Source organism: Haliotis rufescens, unplaced genomic scaffold, assembly GCF_023055435.1.
Source record: "Haliotis rufescens isolate VD_foot unplaced genomic scaffold, xgHalRufe1.0.p SCAF_16, whole genome shotgun sequence".
Lineage (NCBI taxonomy): Eukaryota > Metazoa > Mollusca > Gastropoda > Lepetellida > Haliotidae > Haliotis > Haliotis rufescens.
The window spans coordinates 10695103-10717244 of NW_025963846.1; the positions used below are offsets into that span (position 1 = coordinate 10695103).

General features: G+C 38.1%; 2 protein-coding genes across 2 annotated transcripts; both read left to right on the forward strand.

Annotated features, from left to right (window-relative positions):
• The first annotated feature begins 813 nt into the window (after positions 1–813).
• Positions 814–3204, forward strand: LOC124137003 (perlustrin-like). The gene is made up of 3 exons (XM_046503083.2): positions 814–1197; positions 2116–2231; positions 2634–3204. The coding sequence occupies exons 1-3, from the start codon at positions 998–1000 to the stop codon at positions 2762–2764; spliced, it is 447 nt and encodes a 148-aa protein (XP_046359039.2). The 5' UTR covers positions 814–997; the 3' UTR covers positions 2765–3204.
• Positions 3205–8418: 5214 nt separating this feature from the next.
• On the forward strand, positions 8419–15860 carry LOC124137014 (perlustrin-like). The gene is made up of 3 exons (XM_046503094.2): positions 8419–8717; positions 14839–14954; positions 15321–15860. Exons 1-3 carry the CDS (start codon positions 8518–8520, stop codon positions 15431–15433), a joined length of 429 nt encoding a protein of 142 aa, XP_046359050.1. The 5' UTR covers positions 8419–8517; the 3' UTR covers positions 15434–15860.
• Positions 15861–22142: the final 6282 nt, after the last annotated feature.

Here is a 22142-nt window from a genome sequence, read left to right on the forward strand (position 1 = left end):
ATTGCGCACTTGGTCTTTCACTATACGAACTGGTGTGCTGATATATATCCGAATCGAAATAAATTGGTATGTCTGTTTCGAAATTAAATTATTATGAGGTCGCCGTTAAATATTAGGGATAAAGTTGGCAGCTGTGGACATCAACATTAATTCGCTCAATTTCAACACTCAGTAGACATTACATCGACAAATGCAACAGTGCCTGGACTATCCGGCATCCATGTTGCCTTTGGTGTGAACAACGTCAGTCCTTCAACACCTGTTGTGACCAGTACACATTAATAATGAAGCTTGAGTTTACTTCCCATGCAATTGTCATTTCCATTGTAGTTTAACTCTGTTAGATTTTAATGCGACAAGATACGAGAATGACGACGCCTGCTGTTTATGGCCTTCAGAAGCTCCCATAACTATAAAGTGATAATTCTACATAGGCGCTGTTATAATTAAAGTAGTGACATCAATACAAAAATAGCATACAATGAAAACTAGTATCGAATAATGCCATAAAGAGATACATAATTATGCTTGCAATCAAACAATAACAAAAAAGTTATAAAAATACAATAAACTCACAACTAACATTCAGCAATTCAAATTGAAGTCCAGGATCGCAGGTAATTTATTTCCAGAGTGTTAAAAATTGTACAAACTATATTTTTTTCAATGAAGGTTTAAGCTTAGCACGTGTTAAACGTGCTGCTGTGAAAATGAATGGAACTTTGAAAAGTCACCAATATGCCCATCGTTTATGTTAACTATTGCTTCTGGTCAGATCACCCTAGTGGTGGGCTGGGACTCGGTTGTCAATTGTGTCATATGCGCGCGGCACCAACTGTAGCATCAAGACAGATGTAGCCTTCTTGCTAGACTGTCGCCATAAAATGCCAATACATTGACAGGCGACGCATCCAAAGTTACATATCTAACAACTTGTGACAACTAAATCCATTCAGCTACCCTCTTAGCTGAGATATAGCAGAAGATTTCAGGAACAATGAGCCGTGTCTTCTTGGTGGTGGTATTCGTAATCAGTGTGATCTTCGTGAACGAATCCAAGGGCCTGTCTTGCCGTCCATGTAGAAAAGTCAAGTGCGCGGTCCCAAAATGTACACCATGCGAACGCATCAAAGACCTGTGTGGTTGCTGTGACATCTGTGGTCAGAAAGTCGGGGAGTATTGCTCTGCATTTAACCAGTGAGTATTTCGGGGTTTTAAACAATAATTTCGGATCACTCATCGCACAGGGACGACTAAAATTGCAATGGTGCTTCTGAGTAGCCTAGCAGTTAAAGGTTTTACGCTCATCACACCCCGGTTCGATTCCCCATATTGTGCAATGCTTTAAAGCTGATATCTAGCGTCCCCCGGCGTGGTTGGCATATTGTGGCGTAAACCAATACCCACTTACTCCTCCCAAAAACGTTCACACGATGAAATATATTCACACATACCTAATCTTCCAATATCAAGTGGGACGTCTCTACTATTGAACAATGATGCTTATATTGCCTACATAAGATTGACCGTCTTGTAATAGAAATGAACATTGGATAAGAAAGTGAATTTAGTTAACGTTTCTATTTTTTTTATAAATAGACCGCGTATCATTCTGAAATAATGTCTCATGATACATGTACGTGAACAAAGTATCATGATACATTATCGTAAAGTGACTTAAGGGATCACACAATACATCCTCAGTTGCATACTCCCTATGGAGTTGAGAATGCAAACTGACCTGTCGACCAGTGTACTTATGACGAGCACTATGAGCATACGTTGTGTGACCCCTCGGGAAGATCCGGGTTAGAATAGATCTTCAACAGCCCATGCTGTGGCAAGAGGCGAGTAACGGGATCCGGTGGTCGAGTTCGATGCATGTCATCCTATCCCAATTGCGTAGATCGATGCTCACGATGTCTATCGAATCGAATATTCCATATCGTCGTCATATACCTGGAATATTCTTGATCATGAGTGCACCGTTATATTGGCGAATGAATGCAAATTACATTTATACAATTTTGCAAAAAAAACCCACGAAACTCGTTTTATTATTGCATGTTTGGTCAAGATATTTGTCATATGTGACCATGTCCCTTTCTGAAACAGGTGCGTGGACGACTTATGGTGCATACAGATGGATGGTGACAAAGTATCTGCACGGCGGAGACTGGTCTGGCATGATTGGTTCACAGGTGTGTGCGGAATTCTGGAGACAGAGCATGGTAAGTTATAGTAAAATAGAAACTCTAATGCCGAGAGGGTCAAGGGGACGCCAGTCGTCTAATTAAGGCACCGTTATTCCCTGTGCAAAGTGGCGTCCTTTGGCACGACAGAAACCTGTGATCGTGGGTTCGAATCCTGATTCGCCTCGATGATGTGTCTAGGTTTCTCAGCACCAAAGCCGTGTTCATTGGTTTTTTTACCAAAGTGGTAAACATTTGAGACTGCATCACTTCGGGCTTTCCTCCCGTATTAAACTACAATACTGTTCAAGGCGGCGCTAAAGCGATCTCAATCACTCACCTACACCTGTAAAATACAAATACTCTTAATATCACCGAAATATAAAACTGAACATAAACAAGATAGGTGTGTTATATTTGTATCATTGTTGTCTTTCTCAGAGGATCCCTCAACCACAGAGACTGTTGGAACCACCACAGGGTCTGGGACAACCACAGGGTCTGGAACCACCACAGGATCTGGTACAACCACAGGGTCTGGAACCACCACAACGACTGGAACCACCACATAGGATGTTGGAACCACAGAGACTGTTAGAACCACAGAGAAAGTTAACAGTAAACATTAATCAGTCGTGTGTCATGAGGTTTGTGATACAACGATAAATATATCAAATCATATGCTATCAATATTCGGATCACACTGTTTAGACTGAGCAAATAGAACTTCTTTTATTACCCACATGGTTTGAATAGTTAATAGAAATCGAATGCGCCCTTATGCAGCTATCACTTCACGCGTACCAGTATATTGTTAACGTCATCCGTAGACATTGTTGACGTCATTTGAATCTTATTGTGACGTAAGTTCGGAATGACGTCACACTAGAAACGATATTCGCCATTCGATAATTCTGGTTTTCTATGATGTCAGCCACGATAAGTGTTTTGTACTGAAGTGGAGCTGAAAAGGATTAAGAAATAATGGGTAATAAAGAAATTATTGCATTTCCATGTGTGTCATACTGATTTTACGAAACTAGTAGGATGTGATTCGATTCGGTATGGTATTTGAGTTTTAGGGCGAGTTGTACCATTAAAGGTCTATTTGCGCCGAAAACAAAATGGATTTAAGTAAGAGCAAAGCACCATTTGGAAATGTGTTGATTTGACTAACGGTCGGTTCGTATATGTGCGGGATTCTTCACGGGTCTGTCTGTCAACTGTGACTTGACCTACCATTGTACCAGACGGCGTTGAGTTGTCTTTGAGTATAGGTCTCATAACGTGTTTAACAGTATTTCAAATACGTGCAGTTTTATGCGTGAGGACAACCAACCTTTAACGTAGTTTATAGACATTTTCCACATTGATGAATACCATTTATTGGTTGATTGTTTTTTTTATGTTAAATGTCGCACTCGGCAATATTCCAGCTATAAAATATGATCGTTTGCCAGTGATTCTGCGTATCCACTTCATTATGATGAATATCCTGAGCCCATGAGCTGCAACAACATTGATTCGAGCCCGATTAGAAACTCACAACGCTAAAAACAGGCCTTCCAATCAAATGACTCTAACGAGCGAGAGACGTTTTATGCTGCTAGGAGTTAGGAGCGAGGGTGGTGATGACGTCACTTCCGATACGAAGCTATCAATCATGCTATAATAATTTGGAGATATAATACACTGGGTCGAGGACGTCTATATGACAGCGTTCTGTAAATAAATCTGGACCAGACAATCCAGTGATTGACATCACGAGCATCGATACAAATAACTGGGATACGACTATCGCATCCATTTAGTCTGCTGAACCCGGAATTCCAACAGGGAGGAGACCCGTGAAGACCCGGGATGGAATAGGTCTTCAGCAACCCATGCTTGTCGTAAAAGGCGAATATGCCTGTCGTAAGAGTCGACGAACGGGATCGGGTGGACAGGCTCGATGACTTGGTTGATGCATGTCATCGATCCAAATTTGGTGGATCGATGCTCATGATGTCAATCATTGGATTGTCTGGTCCAGACTCGATTATTTACAGACCGCCGTCATATAGCTGGACTATTGCTGAGTGCGGTGTAAAACAACAAACAAACAAACAAACAAACAAACCCACTGGGATGATTGAAACCATGGCCATGGGTAAAGTAACGACGGACCTATTATCCAATATGGCAATGTACCTGGATGCTGCTTTAGTCTTTCCTCCCCCATCTTGACGCATGTAACGTCACCGGCCCCAGCTCCATTTCGCTAATCACTAACTCAGCACATGATTTTTATCTCTCATGAGCTTGATCATTCAGAATGTCTCTTCTGAACGCGGGTTCGGTGTAGATTTACATTCAAAATTGCTCCTAAGATGAATTCTTGGAAATATTACAGGTAAAACGAATCAGACTGTTATAAATGAAGTGTCAGATGGAAAAAGGTGTTTCCTTATTACACAGGATCATCCCGTTGTATATTAGATGGCACGAGAACGTTAAGTCGAGATGATATCGCCGTGCCTCTGCTTCGTGAAAGATCAGTGTTATTTGTTTGGACTCTGTTCATATGGGGGCACGGATGGCCCAGTCGTCTAAGGCGCCGCGATTCGCTGTGCAGAGTTGCGTCCCTTGGGCACGCCAGAAACCTATGATTGTGGGTTCGAATCCCGGTTCGCCCCGATAATGTTTCTAGGTTTGTCAGCACCATACCCGTGCTCGTGGGTTTCACCGAAGTGGTAAACGTCTGAGACCTGCATGACTTCGGGCTTTCCTCCCACATTAAGCTGACACGCCGTGATATGACTGGAATAGTGTTAAAAGCGGCGTTAAACCCAACTCACTCACTCACTCACTCTGTTCATAGCGTCGTGTCATTCACAGAAGATTCAATTATATGAACCGTCAACTAGTCTCGATTATCCTATCTCTACAGTAGAAAATCCTTTAAAATATAAATTTATTCAAACCTGGCAAAGCGATATAGGAAATAGTTTAAAATGTATATACAATAAAGTCATTAAAAAGATACTCGTTTCTGAAGAATAAAGTTCCTTATAATATTCGTTATTAGTATTTCGAACGTCTAATCCTGTCCTATCCTGTTGAGACTCGTCGTTGGAATTTGTCCTCTATCCACCATCTATTCAATTGTAACGCCATTCCGTGTAATTATTATGAATAGCCAAAGCTGTAAAAATACAAGAAAGAGTCTACACGTAATGCACTTCAAATCGTAACGGCCATTGCGACTATTTTATCTTTTGATTGATATTAATGTATTGTCGTAACTGCTTTCGGGCGTCCAGAGCGACCCTAATACAGTTACTAAATGTATTGCCGTTCCTGGTCCTCGTGGTCAATTACGCCAAAACATTGCCCCTCGCCTTGTCCGCAGCGGCTCGGCTCCGTCAAGGAGTGATTGGTCTAACGACACTTACTCCAAGTTGTCTATCAGCATTCACACACGCATAATAAAGAAACGCAACACCAGCCTTATACTCATATACTTACTTACTCTCAGCCCATCTATCAATACAGGACAGGATCAGACCGGCCAGACTCGTCACTAACTGGGGAAACTTAGAACGATCGGGATTCGACTCGACCGATTGCAATCCGCGCTCTCTTTTCCTCATGTTAAAGTATCATTTAATAGTGTTCGGGTCTGGCCTGTCTTTGTCACGTGTCACAATACCTCATTTTGATTCGTTAAACGTTAGATCTGACCATGAACTCATGTGTGTCGTAATCGGAAAAATACAGAAGCCTACGTACCATATTGCTCATCTCTCTATTGATTTTGTGATTCGCATCCGGAAGCTCCAAATGAAATATACCTTGAAACTCTCTATTTGTTTCATTAACTAATGGACGATAACCCGGAACCAATCCAATGAAAAATATGAAATGTCAAAAATATACTTGTGATAAATGTGAAATGTCTTTTATCTATTGATTCCTTTCAAACTAAAAGTTCTGTCACAAACTATATCTAATGCATCTCCTCATTGCAGCTATAACGGTTTTATTTGTTACCATTTTCTAATGTTTTTAAGATGCCTTTTTAACCTTATAACAGTATGCTCTTGTACTACCGTAGGTGGTTTGTTTTGTTTGTTTGTTGTTCAACGCCGCACTCAGCAATAGTCCAGCTATATGACGGCGGTCTGTAAATAATCGAGTCTGGACCAGACAATCCAGTGATTGACATCATGAGCATCGATCAACGCATTTGGGACACGATGACATGCATCAACCTGACCAGCCGATCCCGTTAGTCGCCTCTTACGACAAGCCTAGTCGCCTTTTATGTCAAGCAAGGGTTGCTGAAGACTGATTTGAGAATACAGAATTGTGAATTGGTAATCAAACACTGTAGTCTCAATATGACAACTGTTCTGTTTCAGGAACTGCTTACATCAGCTTACATGTAGATCCTTTCTTTACACATGTTATGTGTGTAATTTGATTGTGATGACCTTTCAATTCGACGTCCTCTTGAATCTACAGCTGACGTATTTTCGGCATCTACTCTGATATCACGGAATTCATGAAGCTGAAATAATTGATCAAAACAAGGTACGCATACAATTTCCACACACACACACGCACGCACGGACGCACACACACTCCGCTGCAATTGAGCGAACTTATTGAGCGAAAGACATTTGAGAACATGTATATTAATGGCCGTCTATTTGACTGTTAAAGTTTGTACACAGATGCATGTACTTTGACCCATTTCTAGAAAGAATAAAACCGCCTGTCAGAAACTGCTAATTTGATCATGAAGAAAGAGCATGTAAGGGGTTCAGAAAATATGTCACTTATAAGTGAGTTGGGTTTAATACCGCTTTTAACAGTATTTCAGTCATGTCACGGCTTGTCAGCTTAATGTGGGAGGAAAGCCCGAAGTGATGCAGGTCTCAGACGTTTACCACTTCGGGTATGGTGCTGACAAACCTAGAAACATAATCGGGGCGAACCGGGATTCGAACCCACAATCATAGGTTTCTGGCGTGCCCAAGGGACGCAACTCTGCACAGCGAATCGCGGCGCCTTAGACGACTGGGCCACCCGTGCCCCCTGTATTCCCCCCGATAAATTGATTGCGCCTTTGGTCTTTCGTTCAGCGCTACAAGAACGAATGGTAAATAAATTGGTATCTCTGTTACGGATTCAACTATTTAGAGGTCGCCGTTAAATATTATGAATATAGTTGGCAGCTGTCGACATCAACATTCATTCGCTCAATCTCCACACCCTGTAGACATTACATCGACAATTGCAACAGTGTCTAGACTATCTGGCATCCATGTTGCCTTTGGTGTGAACAACGTCAGTCCTTCAACACCTGTTGTGACCAGTACACATTAATAATGGAGCGTGATGTTTGCTTTCCATGCATTTGTCCTTTCCATTGTGACTGAACGCTATTAGATTTTAATACGAGAATGACGACGCCTGCTGTGTATGGCCTTCAGTAGCTCTCATAACTACAAAGTGACAATCTACGTAGGCGCTGTTGTGACACAATACAAAAGTAGCATACAATGAAAACTAGTATTGAATAATTGAGAACTCCCAACTTCCCATTTTGGAAATTCAGAAGCCAGAGTGGACCGGTAAACCCTACGGCGCTGCGCTATACAGCGAGGCCAATTTTGAACGGAACTCCACCGAGCGCCAGGCATCGGGAGCCCCACGCTTATAGAACGTGTACCAAACGGGACAGCATGACTGGACAGATCAGCCGGAATTTATCAGCGATCAATGTTCAGAAGTGTCAACCAGACACACGCATAATGCTATAAAGAGATACATAATTATGCTTGCAATCAATTAATAACAAAAGTTATAAAAATACAATAAACTCATAACACAAATACAGCCAACATTCAACGATTCAAATTGAAGTCCAGGATCGCAGGTAATTTAATTTCTCTCAGTGTAATAAATTGTATAAACCATATATTTTCAATGAAGGTTAAAGCTTGGCATGTGTTAAACGTGTTTCTTTGAAAATGAATGGAACTTTGAATTTTCACCAATATGCCCATTGTTTATATTAACTACTGCTTCTGTCCAGATCACCCGACTGGTGGGCTGGGACTCTGTGACAATTGTGTCATATGGGCGTGGCACCAACTGTAGCATCAGACAACTGCTCTAGCTTGACTGACACGGTCCATCATATATTTCTTCTTGAAAGATGCCATAAAATGCCAATAAATTGACATGTGACGTATCCATATATCTAACAACTTGTGACAACTAAACCCATTCAGCTACCCTCTTAGCTGAGATATAGCAGAACATTTCAGGAACAATGAGCCGTGTCTTCTTGGTGGTGGTATTCGTAATCAGTGTGATCTTCGTAAACGAATCCAAGGGCCTGTCTTGCCGTCCATGTAGAAAAGTCAAGTGCGCGGTCCCAAAGTGTCCACCATGCGAACGCATCAAAGACGTGTGTGGTTGCTGCCACATTTGTGGTCGGAATCTCGGGGAGTGTTGTTCTGCATTTAACCAGTGAGTATTTCGGGGTTTTAAACAATAATTTCGGATCACTCATCGCACAGGAACGACTAAAATTGCAAGGGTGCTTCTGAGTAGCCTAGAGGTTAAAGTTGTTACACTCATCATACCGAAAGCCCCGGTTCGATTCCCCATATTGTGCAATGCTTTAAAGCTGATATATAGCATCCCCCGGCGTTGATGCGTAAACCAATTCCCACTAACTCCTCCCCAAAATGTTCACACGATGAAATGTATTTACACATATGTAACCTTCCAATTTGAAGTGTTACGTCTCTGTTAATGAACAATGATGCTTATATTGCCCACATAAGATTGACCGTCTTGTAATAGAAATGAACATTGGATAAGAATGTGAATTTAGTTAACGTTTCTATTTTTATAAATAGGCTGCGTATCATTCTGATATAGTGTCTCATGATACATGCACGTGAACAAAGTATCATGATACATTATCGTAAAGTGACTTAAGGGATCACACAATATATTCTCAGTTGCATATTCCCTATGGAGTTGAGAATGCAAACTGACCTGTTGACCAGTGTACTTATGACGAGCACTATGAGCATACTTCGGTACTTCCGGTGGCATGCCCGTATTCGTGAACTAGTTCTGCTTTCGAAATGCGCGACCGCCAAAGCTAACTCTGTAGACGGGACAAAGTATACTCTCCACGCTTGGTTGTCACCGTTGTTGACAGTCGAAAAGTTTACTTATTTCGGAAAAATATGATCGGTTATTTGTCATTCCGGCAAGGTTTATTTGTTCCTGACTGACAACTGACAACCATAGGACCGTTCGTAAAGGTATGTGTTCTTTTCTTTCCGTTTAAAATAATTTTAAAAACCAGTGCAATACTATCGTTCAGAAGTGTATTTGTAGTTTCAGTGGACAGTGTTTCATGATTACGGAGGATGTGTTACATGTTTCTGTAATGATTATTTATGAAGATGTAACTGCGATTAGGTAGGCAACATGACCCAACTTACCATGGTATTCTGGTATCTGACAGCATGAGCAGTGTCATGGAAGCCGTGCCTTTTATAGTTTCAATAGGCATGATTTGGAGGATGAAATTTGGAAAATCTACGCTATGAATATATTTTTAAACATGAAATTTAATTTGATATACTCTATTGATTTACTTTTTAGTAATTATAGTACTTAATAAACCAGTCATATGTTTGAAACTTAAAATTACATATCCATTATATTTGGTCATATTTACTGTCACACACCTTTAATAAAGTAAATTATTCTCTTTTATGAAATTTGATAGTTTTCAGTAGAAACTTATTTTTATTTTTTTTATGAAGAAGGGTTTATGCAGTGTAGAAAGCATGTGCATAAATTGTTATGTTAATATCAAAATAAGTTTGTATATTTAATGTGAATAGATATAATAATGCAGATGTACTATTTCTTGCACTTTGGTAGGCTTGCACTAAAGTTTTACTCTCATCTTCATGTGCAGGATGACAGAAATTAAGAAAGAATAATTTGGTATTTGAAATAAATGTATCAAACCCTAACCTGTAAAACATCTATATCCCTTAATTTCGAAATCCATTCGAATATACATTATCATGGTCATAATGAAAGTATGTCAGTCAATCAGTCAGTCAATTTATGTTATTTTACTTGCATAGTTCATTTAAGGACCTCTTAGTCTTAGGTGGTTTCAGGTTTGTGCAAAAAGTAACTGCCGTTAGTATTCCATATGAATATTCACAGTGATATACTTATTTATCAACTTATGTAAATATTATTTGTTAAGTGCATTGATGAATTAAACTGGTGTTGGACAATGGTAATTTTACACTGTGCATGTACTTGATGTCTTATTTCTATGTTGTTGCTCTGTAAACCATGTGCTGAACATGAATGGATTTTTTTCTTGGTTATGCAGGAGTGAATGTCTGGTGTACAGCAACCAAAAGATGTAGCAGCATCCAACAACTTCAAGTCAGAAGTGGCCAAAATGCAAGACAAATACACTGAATTGTGGATGCGATCACCAATGACATGTAAATAAATGAAGTGTAAAGTTATTCTGAGGGAAGAAATAAAAAGTGTGTTACACCTCGTCAGCAATTTAATTGTTCTAAATTGATTGATAGCATGGGCAAGATGAATGGTGATTAACGGTAGTGTTTTTATTAATGTTTCTGGTTGGGAGGTTCAAACGATTAAAGTAAAAGAAATTGCCAGCAGTCCAAAACATTAATACATTCAACTTATCACTAAGTGAACACTGATGAACACAATTTAGTACAACGATGTTGACTTGATGCAGGGATAGAAACAATTACACCTATTTTTACATATATTTTTGTATTCCAAATATTCTGCCAATATATCCAAGTTAAACAAATGAGGTGACTGATATTTCACATTTTCCAGTATCCGTTTGGACCAATCTGTTTTAAGATTACTGGTCAAGAGTAATGTGGATTGGCTATTAATTGCCCAATGAATCAGTGTGTTTGCATGCTGAACCCTTATACAGCCAATGCAATAACAAGTCATGTTGATATTTCAACAAAGAATTAATTTCATAAAGCAACAACTGCTATGCCATTGGTTAAGTTAAATTTTCATTGGTAGGCATCTGTTGTATTTTATAGGAGGATTTTGACCCATAAACTGAAAACCTATTATCATGCATTCAATGTGCATTATTATGATATTATATTCAATATCAATTCAGTATCATGGCTGATACCACCCATATTAAAAAACTTTTCCCCCATTATCCCCTCTTAAAAAACAATAAATAAGCTTTAAGTAATAAGTAATTTTACTCCCAGGTCATGATTACTCTCAAAATATTAAACATTCTAGGCAAATATTCCCCAAAGCCAAGCCTGAACAAACAACACTAACACAATGATAGCTGCAAGGAAACCATTCTCACGCTTGGTCATCAAACATACGGGCAATTAGCTTAAATAATATTAAAATAAGGAAGGAATCTCACACTGAAAAAACATGGACAGGGGATTTAATGTGCACAGTTATTTTATTTATCTCTGTCTACACACAGTTCCTGCTCAAAACGTCATTTGAAACAAACGAAGCGTTTTCAGGTAAGGCTTTTATTTACGTAGGTTACATTAATTAAAATAACACAGAACATAAATCCAGCGCATAAAGTTTTAGGAAAGGGTATGGGCACTCGCATTTTGAAAATGCGCATTTATGTCTAAAATCAAGAGCTCGCATTATTTTCATGTCGCATTAAATTCCTGTTTTACAGTAACTGTGCCAGTGTGAATTTGAATATTTTCAACAGCATGCACTGTTACTCGTGTCAGTATCTAGATTCACACTGGACTTTATATGAGAGTCCCAAGATGTTCTGCAACACCATGTTGATGACAAGTAGGTCCTATTCCAGCAAGTGTCCAGTGTACATGGTGTATTCTGATGGTCACGGAAATCATTTACAGAACCAGTACTTCAGATAGGACTTTAATATGTTTACACCTGTATACACAACAAGAGTTGTTCTATCATCGGCAATGTATTGCTTGACCACAAAATATTCAAAGAAATATGAAGATCTGTTACAGTCCGAGATGCTCTTGAGGTGCAGTTATGCTTGGCATCAAAGGTAATTCTGGTGATACATATGCATCTACTCGGGAGTAGGATTAGGATATCGTTCTCCCCTCAAACATGGAAATCTGGTCTAACTGCAAAAGATAAAAAACTCTTATGAGAACATATAACACATACTTCTAAAATACCAATAATTTCTTACAATGCCTACATCAAGATATAATTAATACATTATGCATGTACATTGTATCTTCCTCAACCGAATATGCTAAACAAATGCTAAATGGGGTTTAAATGATCCAGGCTATTCACATACAGAATGCAATTAAGTGAGGTCACTTTTCAGAAAAAAACTCAACAATTTACATTGCCTACATGCACATAATAGGCCTTCTTATGACTATAGTTTGTGTCAATTCCCTGGTCCCATAAATATAATTCTGTGACGTTCCTTATCAGAGCTGAAATTTAATATTGGAAAAAGGCTCTGGATAGATGTAATGGAAATGTGCAACAACATTGTAAGATGCATAAACCGGGAGCACATTGCAATTGCAAATACCTCCTTTTTTTGCCAATAAATCACAAATTGAATTGAACGAGTCACAGCACGATTTTTATGCTCATATTTCAACGCCATCATCACTGTACGTGTGTTGATTAACCGACCAGTATTTACTTATCAACACTGACAGTTCTACCAGCCTATCATAAGTGCGAGAAGAGTGAAAACTTACCTCAATATTTATGAATGGGTAGCGGCCAGTTTGACATCGATCATGACACTGGAACTGCTTTGAGAAGCCAACCCTTGCTATTCATGCTACCTATCCCGAGTGTTTTAATGCCTGTGACAATGTCATGTTTTTTCTAAGTTACACCAGTGTGTTCCGAATATGATTCGCCGAGCCCTATCCGACGTAACACTGCTGTCGCCATTGCCGCGAGACGTCGTTTGTCACCGGAAGTACTAAATAACGTAAGCTCTCGCGCAGTCCCGTGACCTACTTACACCCCTTATCCACCCTAGGTTGCATACTTCCATTGGAGTTGAGAATGCAAACTGACCTGTTGAGTGAGTGATCATGAGTGAGTTGGGTTTAACGCCGCTTTTAACAGTATTCCAGTTATATCGCGGCGTGTCAGCTTAATGTGGGAGGAGAGCCCGAAGTGATGCAGGTCTCAGACGTTTACCACTTCGGTGAAACCAACGAGCACAGGTATGGTGCTGATAAACCTAGAAACATAATCGGGGTGACATGTCGACCAGTGTACTTATGACAAGCACTATGAGCATACGTTGTGTGACCCCGCGGGAAGATCCGGGTTAGAATAGATCTTCAACAACCCATGCTGTGGCAAGAGGCGACTAATGGGATCCGGTGGTCGGGTTCGATAACGTGGTTGATGCATGTCATCCTATCCAAATGGCATAGATCGATGCTCAGGATGTCAATCGAATCGAATATTCCATATCGCCGTCATATAGCTGGAATATTGCTGAGTGCGCCGTTATATTGGCAAGTAAATTACATGGATACAATTGTGAAAAAAGCAACCCGAAAATCGTTTTCATATTACATGCTGTGACATCTGTGGTCAGAAACTCGGGGAGTATTGCTCTGCATTTAACCAGTGAGTATTTCGGGGTTTTAAACAATAATTTCGGATCACTCATCGCACAGGAACGACTAAAATTGCAATGGTGCTTCTGAGTAGCCTAGCGGTTAAAGGTTTTACGCTCATCACACCCAGGTTCGATTCCCCATATTGTGCAATGCTTTAAGCTGATATCTAGCGTCCCCCGGCGTGGTTGGCATATTGTGGCGTAAACCAATACCCACTTACTCCTCCCCAAAACGTTCACACGATGAAATGTATTCACACATACGTAACCTTCCAATATCAAGTGGGACGTCTTTGCTATTGAACAATGATGCTTATATTGCCCACATAAGATTGACCGTCTTGTAATAGAAATGAACATTGGATAAGAAAGTGAATTTAGTTAACGTTTCTATTTTTTATAAATAGACCGCGTATCATTCTGAAATAATATCTCATGATACATGTACGTGAACAAAGTATCATGATACATTATCGTAAAGTGACTTAAGGGATCACACAATACATCCTCAGTTGCATACTCCCTATGGAGTTGAGAATGCAAACTGACCTGTCGACCAGTGTACTTATGACAAGCACTATGAGCATACGTTGTGTGACCCCGCGGGAAGATCCGGGTTAGAATAGATCTTCAACAGCCCATGCTGTGGCAAGAGGCGAGTAACGGGATCCGGTGGTCGGGTTCGATGCATGTCATCCTATCCCAATTGCGTAGATCGATGCTCACGATGTCTATCGAATCGAATATTCCATATCGTCGTCATATACCTGGAATATTCCTGATCATGAGTGCACCGTTATATTGGCGAATGAATGCAAATTACATTTATACAATTTTGCAACAAAAAAAACACGAAACTCGTTTTATTATTGCATGTTTGGTCAAGATATTTGTCATATGTGACCATGTCCCTTTCTGAAACAGGTGCGTGGACGACTTATGGTGCATACAGATGGATGGTGACAAAGTATCTGCACGGCGGAGACTGGTCTGGCATGATTGGTTCACAGGTGTGTGCGGAATTCTGGAGACAGAGCATGGTAAGTTATAGTAAAATAGAAACTCTAATGCCGAGAGGGTCAAGGGGACGCCAGTCGTCTTATTAAGGCACCGTAATTCCCTGTGCAAAGTGGCGTCCTTTGGCACGACAGAAACATATGATCGTGGGTTCGAATCCTGATTCGCCTCGATGATGTGTCTAGGTTTCTGGTAAACATTTGAGACTGCATCACTTCGGGCTTTCCTCCCATATTAAACTACAATACTGTTCAAAGCGGCGCTAAAGCCATCTCACATTTCTCCTACACCTGTAAAATACAAATACTGTTAATATCGCCGAAAGATCAAACTGAACATAAACATGATAGGTGTGTTATATTTGTTTCATTGTCATCTTTCATTCACAGAGGATCCTTCAACCACAGAGACTGTTGGAACCACCACAGGATCTGGTACAACCACAGGATCTGGTACAACCACAGGGTCTGCAACCACCACAACGCCTGGAACCACCACATAGGATGTTGGAACCACAGAGACTGTTAGAACCACAGAGAAAGTTAACAGTAAACATTAATCAGTCGTGTGTCATGAGGTTTGTGATACAACGATAAATATATCAAATCATATGCTATCAATATTCGGATCACACTGTTTAGACTGAGCAAATAGAACTTCTTTTATTACCCAAATGGTTTGAATAGTTATTAGAAATCGAATGCGCCCTTAGGCAGCTATCACTGCACGCGTACCAGTATATTGTTTACTTCATGCAGAGACATTGTTGGCGTCATTTGAATCTTATTGAATCTTATTCTAGAAATGTTATACGACATTCGATAATTCTGGTTTTCTATGATGTCGGTCATAATAAGTGGGTTTTTTTCTGAAGTGGAGCTGAAAAGGATTAAGAAATTATGGGTAATAAAGAAATAATTGCATTTCAATTTGTGTCGTACTGATTATACGAAACTACTGTGGTGTGATTCGATGTGATGTGGTATGTTATTTGAATTTTAGGGCGACTTGTACCAATAAAGGTCTATTTGCGCCGAAAACAAAATGAATTTAAGTAAGAGCAAAGCACCTCATGGAAATCTGACGATTTGAATCAACACGTAACTAATATTTTAAAACCGACAGTAAACACTATTTCATTTCTCAAAAGAAAGTATTCATTCCCCAAAAAGCAGATCAGACAAAAAAGAAGAAGGAAAATCATAGATTTGTTTAACATGCAATCAATATACAATGTATGAATCTATTAGCCTTCTATAACATACATCTGGAAATTAATTAAGCACCATCCATAGTTTCATAAATTTGTCAATTTACTTTCGGCCTAGTGCAAAATGCGTTCGGGACAACAGTTTCCAACGTTATATTCAGCAATAGACCGATCCAGTACCGACCGATAAGCCCCGCCCACAAAATGCCGTCCTCGTTATAGGCGTTAGGGGGAACAACCACTGGCTGTTTGTTTTGCGCGTTACAGACGGCAAAACTGGATTGCGCGGGCGATGAATTTGGCTCAGAATATTTCTGTACCAGTCGTGTGTCAAAAATATCTCTAGCGAGTTATATATCATCTGTTTTGGGTTCTATTTAAGGTGTCAAATTGTATATGGGGAGTGAGAATAAGTCATATGTCCGATGTAATGGCTTATCAGTCAATGAGGAAGTCACCATGGCTGAACGTTAGAAACGTGCACAACTTCGAAGCACTCATGTCAGGCAGAGCATAATATATTTATATTTATATTTATATAGCATGTCAATAATATATTATTCGTCCGAGGGCGGGGTAACTAAATTTTGTGTTTACTTTCCATCGTGATTTAAGTGTACAGAAAGTACTGGAAACCATGAACACAAGCACATGTTACAAATCATGTGGATATCTTTAAATAGATTTCAACAAGTACATTGCCCACGTTTTTTGTCTTGTACTCTAAGTATTACCAATATAACCTGAAAGTTATAGAGTTAGTGGGTCTCTTTAATGAATAAACATAAAAGAATAGTTGATAAAATCATAGCAGTACATATCCTCCCCCCGATACATTGAATTCTATTACATAATATATGAATCATAAAATATATTTTATTTGGGCATCAGGGGTAGGGCACGTCACCAGCGATCAATCTAGACCTGCTCAGGAGGCTGATATTTAGCTCCAAATCTGTAGCAGATGTCAGTAAACTGTCCCTCTTCAAAAGTTGTAACATATCTACGCCATCCTAAAATAATGCAGAATGTAAGGAAATTATACGTCATTGTTTTTTCCCCCAATCTGTTTGCCAAGGGCAATGCCTGGTCACAGTCAATCACTCGGATCCATGCTCGAGAAAAGGGAAACCTGCGATGGCAATAGTATCTTAAGACAGGGTCTGCAGTTCTTCCCATCTATTAACTTGCATTGATAAAATATACATCACAAAATAAAATTCATATATGATCTGTAATTCAAAAGACTTGTCATGAATCCAAGAATTATTACTGTTAACAACTAAACATGTAAATTAAGTACAACAAATATCTCATAAGGAAGAGAATTTATGAATGTCAACTTCTTAATTATGAGGAAAACCATCATCCTTAAATTCTTTTCCTCATGTGTATCACTTCTAAATGCCATCCAAAGACTTAAATATGTCATAAGTTCAAAGCTTTAATCCACAAAATTACCTACTGGCATCATGACTGTTACCTAGTAAGAAGAAATATTTCTTTTATTGCTCCACAAATCACATGGCTGAATGACATAACACTAAACAATATGTATTTCATTTTAAAAATCACATGTAAAGTGACAAGTATTACTTATGCATGAAGCAACATACATTTAAATGAAAACATCAGGTTGCTGGACACCTGGAGTTCATTAGATAATTACACATCTATCCCAAGTATGCTTCACAAATACTGGTGTGAACATAACTTTCCTTAAATAATAAGAATACACACAAACATGAATTCAGACCAGTTCCTTTTCTAGGATACTGACTAATTGTCATCCGTAATGTCCTAAAATTGTTCTATAATTTGGTAAAGTCATATCAAAAGATAAAAAACCCACTTGAAAATGTCCTGAAGACAGCAAAATCACTGTGAAGTCAATATGAAGCTCATTCTCAACATAACCATAATCAAAACTTAATCAATATATAAATAACCAACATCCTTAATAAACACTAGATCTTGCTCAGTTATCAAATGTTGACAATCTCCTCAAACTATGGTAAAGATTACATTTTGGGTTAAATACATTTCAATATTCACCACAGCTATATATGAAATGTATTAAGAATTATATGATTTATTCTGTATCAGATTTGATCAAGCACTCTGGATAGTGTCACATCAGGGTGTGACTAGAGATACTGCCTTTGTTTTTACAAATTCTTTGTATCTTGAAATAAGTATCATGTGTGATGAATCTGGCAATCACTTTCAACACTATCTTTTTAAAAAATATATTATTTAAAAAGAAACAATATTATGTCCTATAGAAAGAGCAAACAAGCTAACTTTTACACCAGGTGGATGTTGTACCATCAAATATTCAGTGTTTGTTAGTGAGTGCAATTAAATCATATTAATCTGACTTTTATACGGCATCAATTAAATAACTAGTTGGAATAATTATAACTTACTTGATTAGATTATAATTTATATCATTACTTGACCATGTTACTCTAAGTTCATCAAAAAATCTTGCTATTATTTCCAGTAAATTAATTAAAATGACTTGACACTCATATAATCGTTTTTAACAGTTATATTGTTCAGTAAACTTCCACTACCAGTGAATATCTTATGCTGCAAACAATTATAAACCAATAATTTTCTTATATTAACTAAGATGGGTTTTCTATTTTAATCTGTCAAAATATTTCAGTAATTTACTTCCTTCTCACGAAAGTTTCCTTTTCTTTCTAACCTTGAAGAGATGATTCAATTTCCCAAGAATAGGATCAGGTAATTCAAAACTGCATGGATCCTGTTTCTTCATAGAAATGCTGAAATAGTCAAGGCATGATTTAATGGGAACTTATATGAATTAAATTGAAAGATTTTGTGAAAAAAAACCCATTGACAATGATTATATTTTTGTGTTTAAAGAATTATCATGACAGAGTAATTTGCAATATTATGCTCGATTAATCGTCATTTTGAAACTAAATCATATCTAAAATTCTGTAACAAAATAAATAGAATTTCCACCAGATTGTACTAAATAATAGATTTTCTGCACAAACTGAAATCAGATCACTGTCATATTTGTGTGTCGATCACGGCCGTCTCGCGTGTCACATTTCAGCAATATGACCTGCTAACTCAATGTCCGATAGGGTCGAGGTTGCATATTTATGGATGACTGATGTGCAGTGATGAAACCAGGTGTTCGCAAAATATAGGTCATATAAAGTTACATGCGGGGCTTGTGTAGTAATGGTGATCATGGATCAAGTAAATCTAGAAATATTAGCCGTATGGGTACACAGCTTGTGTATACGGCACACGCCCAAACCATTAAGCAAGTGATATAACAGAAAGTCAATAGAACTATAATATATATGAATCGAGTTTGTAAAAAATGCAGTTACTATTTCAGAGAAACTTTATTCAAACGGTTAAGACCTACTGATACGAGTGATTTCCAAATCATATGCAGAGTTTCATGGATTAACTTTAAGTATAAAAAAAAAGAAAAAAAGATCAAAATATGCATGAATGATGTTAATAAAGTAGCAAAATACGACCACAACATGTGTACGTTCTTTGTCCTGACTGAAACAAATGTTATCATGTATGTTTGTGTTATTAGGGTGAAAACAAATATAAAACAAACTATTTTGACCAATTTACAATGGTGATTTCACGATAATTGATCTCATTTGTAAAATATGTTGAAATGTAGAGAGAGATGTTTATGTTTTGTCACATGCACAAGCCTCCATGCTAAAAATATAATACGTGTTCAAAACAAAAGCTTGTACATCCAGCCTTATTAGGCTCATGAGTCACATTAAAGTACATGTGTATTCATTGTGAAATAATAATTTAAAAAAATACATAATTCTAATAAATAAATAAATAAATAAACTGGTATAATATACTGATAATAATAATGATAATTAACTTGTATTGTTTATTGTCTTCTTTTAAACATATAATATAGACATTTAGCTAAGATATTACATATTAAAATCAATTTATCTAAACTCAAAACATTTTTAAAAATCTCTATTAATAACAAAAGCTTCTAGTAAAAGATCAAAACGTAAGTCATCAGAAAAGTTAAATTCGATTAAGAAATGACATTCATCTCTTACATAAGTAGGGGGAGCATCGTGTTCTTTAGAGTATATACAATATTTAAATACATATTCTTTGAGACAAAGGCGTGGGAGGCTCTGAATATCGGCCGGTCTCAATATGCAGTGGTAGATTACCGCATCTAAACGAGGCTAAACTCCTTCTGTGATCCCTGAATCTAACATTCTTGACATAAAAGATCGACACCAGGAAAACATTTATTAAGCTCTATAAGTACGTAATTTGTTCCCGTTTGGTTTATTTCTGTCACACCATACAGCGGTAAACCATTTATCGTTATCATCAGCAGTGAGAACATTTCTAACATTGGCAATGCATTGTTTAATGGTCAAACCTAAAATCAATAAGAAGTCCAAATTACATTCTGAATGACAAAAAGCATTGATTAAAATATTGGTTTGTTTATTTCATGGACAAGCAAATAATTATGTCTTTTTCTGACATCGTACCGACGGTTATGTTTAGAAATGAGTGAGTGAGTATGGTTTTACGCCACTTTTAGCAAATTTCCAGCAATATCACAGCGGGGAACACCAGAAATGGGCTTCACACATTGTACCCATGTCGGGAATCGAATCCGGGCCTTCGGCGTGACGAGCAAACGCTTTAACCAATAGGCTGCCCGATCGCCCCTATGTTCAGAAAGAAAGAACGAGGGTATTTCTTTGACAAAAATAATTCAACGCTGACGAAGAGCCAACGCGCAAATACAACCAACTACACCTGTATCGAAATGAAACAGGTGGTTGAATGTGCAGAGATGTGGCTACAACACTTGATGCACATGGTGAACAAGTTCATGTTGATAGGGGGTTTCAGTGACGTTTATTTGGAGGAAATTGTTTGAGGGAAACAATACATGGCTAGAGAGACGTTACGACAATTATGTCGGCATAGTAGTGAAGCAACTAAATTGAAAACGAGGTCTTGATTATTCATAAAAATAGACAAATAATAACCTGTTAACGAGTTAACCTTGTTTTCTAAATACCATTCTGTACCATGGATTACCGTATTCGACGTAATAAGCGCCCTGCTCTAATAAGCGCCCACGGCGATATTTGCCAATATATTGGCTAGTGAACAATTAGCACCCCTTCCAAGTGTTTACGTACACAAGACTTATTTATTTGTGTATAATACGCACTCGTATGTTATATGCACCTTTAATTATGGGCAATTAAATCCTGGAAAAATATTTCTGTCGAATATAAACATTTCAGGCTGTCAGCATAAACCACGAAATTTACGATCTTTCAACACAAAATAATATTCTAATAAGAGCCCCCTATTTCTAATTTTGAGTGCGTCCTGGGCGTTGAATACGGTATACGAAATACGCCGTTTTGTAGTGGTTTCAATTTCAATTGTGATATGCCGCCTATCGTTTGAATGTATATAAATGTTACAAATGTTGACATCTTTTACCTAATTGAACGTATGTACAAATATATTTTAGTGTTGAAATGATGTATAACGCTTGTATAAGAAACAAATTCTTGAGAGAATTTTTAGGAAACCTGACACACAGTTATGATGTTCAAACCGTAATCTCTTAACATCCATGGGTATTGCACTACGCCTCTAATCTGTTCAATCGTACAGCAGTAAGACATTCTACACATCAAAGGTCACATCTAAATTAATAGCCCAATCGTTGGTTAAACAAGTGCAAAAGTGAGCTTGGCTCACTAATACCCCCGACCCGCCTAGTGTGTCAGTAGTTACAAATTAAATAGCTAGGATAGGGTTAGGGTTTGAAAAATTCATAAAAAAATGGAAAATTAATAAAAACAATTTTTTTTTCTTTTGACTGCACTCCTCCATATGACACAGATTATATGTACTAAGTTTGAGATGAATCCACTGAATAGTTTAAGAGAAA

Bases quoted from the DNA above. Each gene is read 5' to 3' on its own strand.
- LOC124137003 (XM_046503083.2), top strand. From the start codon at position 998: ATGAGCCGTGTCTTCTTGGTGGTGGTATTCGTAATCAGTGTGATCTTC. The intron at 1,198-2,115 runs GTGAGTATTTCG...TTTCTGAAACAG, and splicing joins TATTGCTCTGCATTTAACCA to GTGCGTGGACGACTTATGGT. The intron at 2,232-2,633 runs GTAAGTTATAGT...TGTCTTTCTCAG, and splicing joins AATTCTGGAGACAGAGCATG to AGGATCCCTCAACCACAGAG.
- LOC124137014 (XM_046503094.2), top strand. From the start codon at position 8,518: ATGAGCCGTGTCTTCTTGGTGGTGGTATTCGTAATCAGTGTGATCTTC. The intron at 8,718-14,838 runs GTGAGTATTTCG...TTTCTGAAACAG, and splicing joins TGTTGTTCTGCATTTAACCA to GTGCGTGGACGACTTATGGT. The intron at 14,955-15,320 runs GTAAGTTATAGT...TTTCATTCACAG, and splicing joins AATTCTGGAGACAGAGCATG to AGGATCCTTCAACCACAGAG.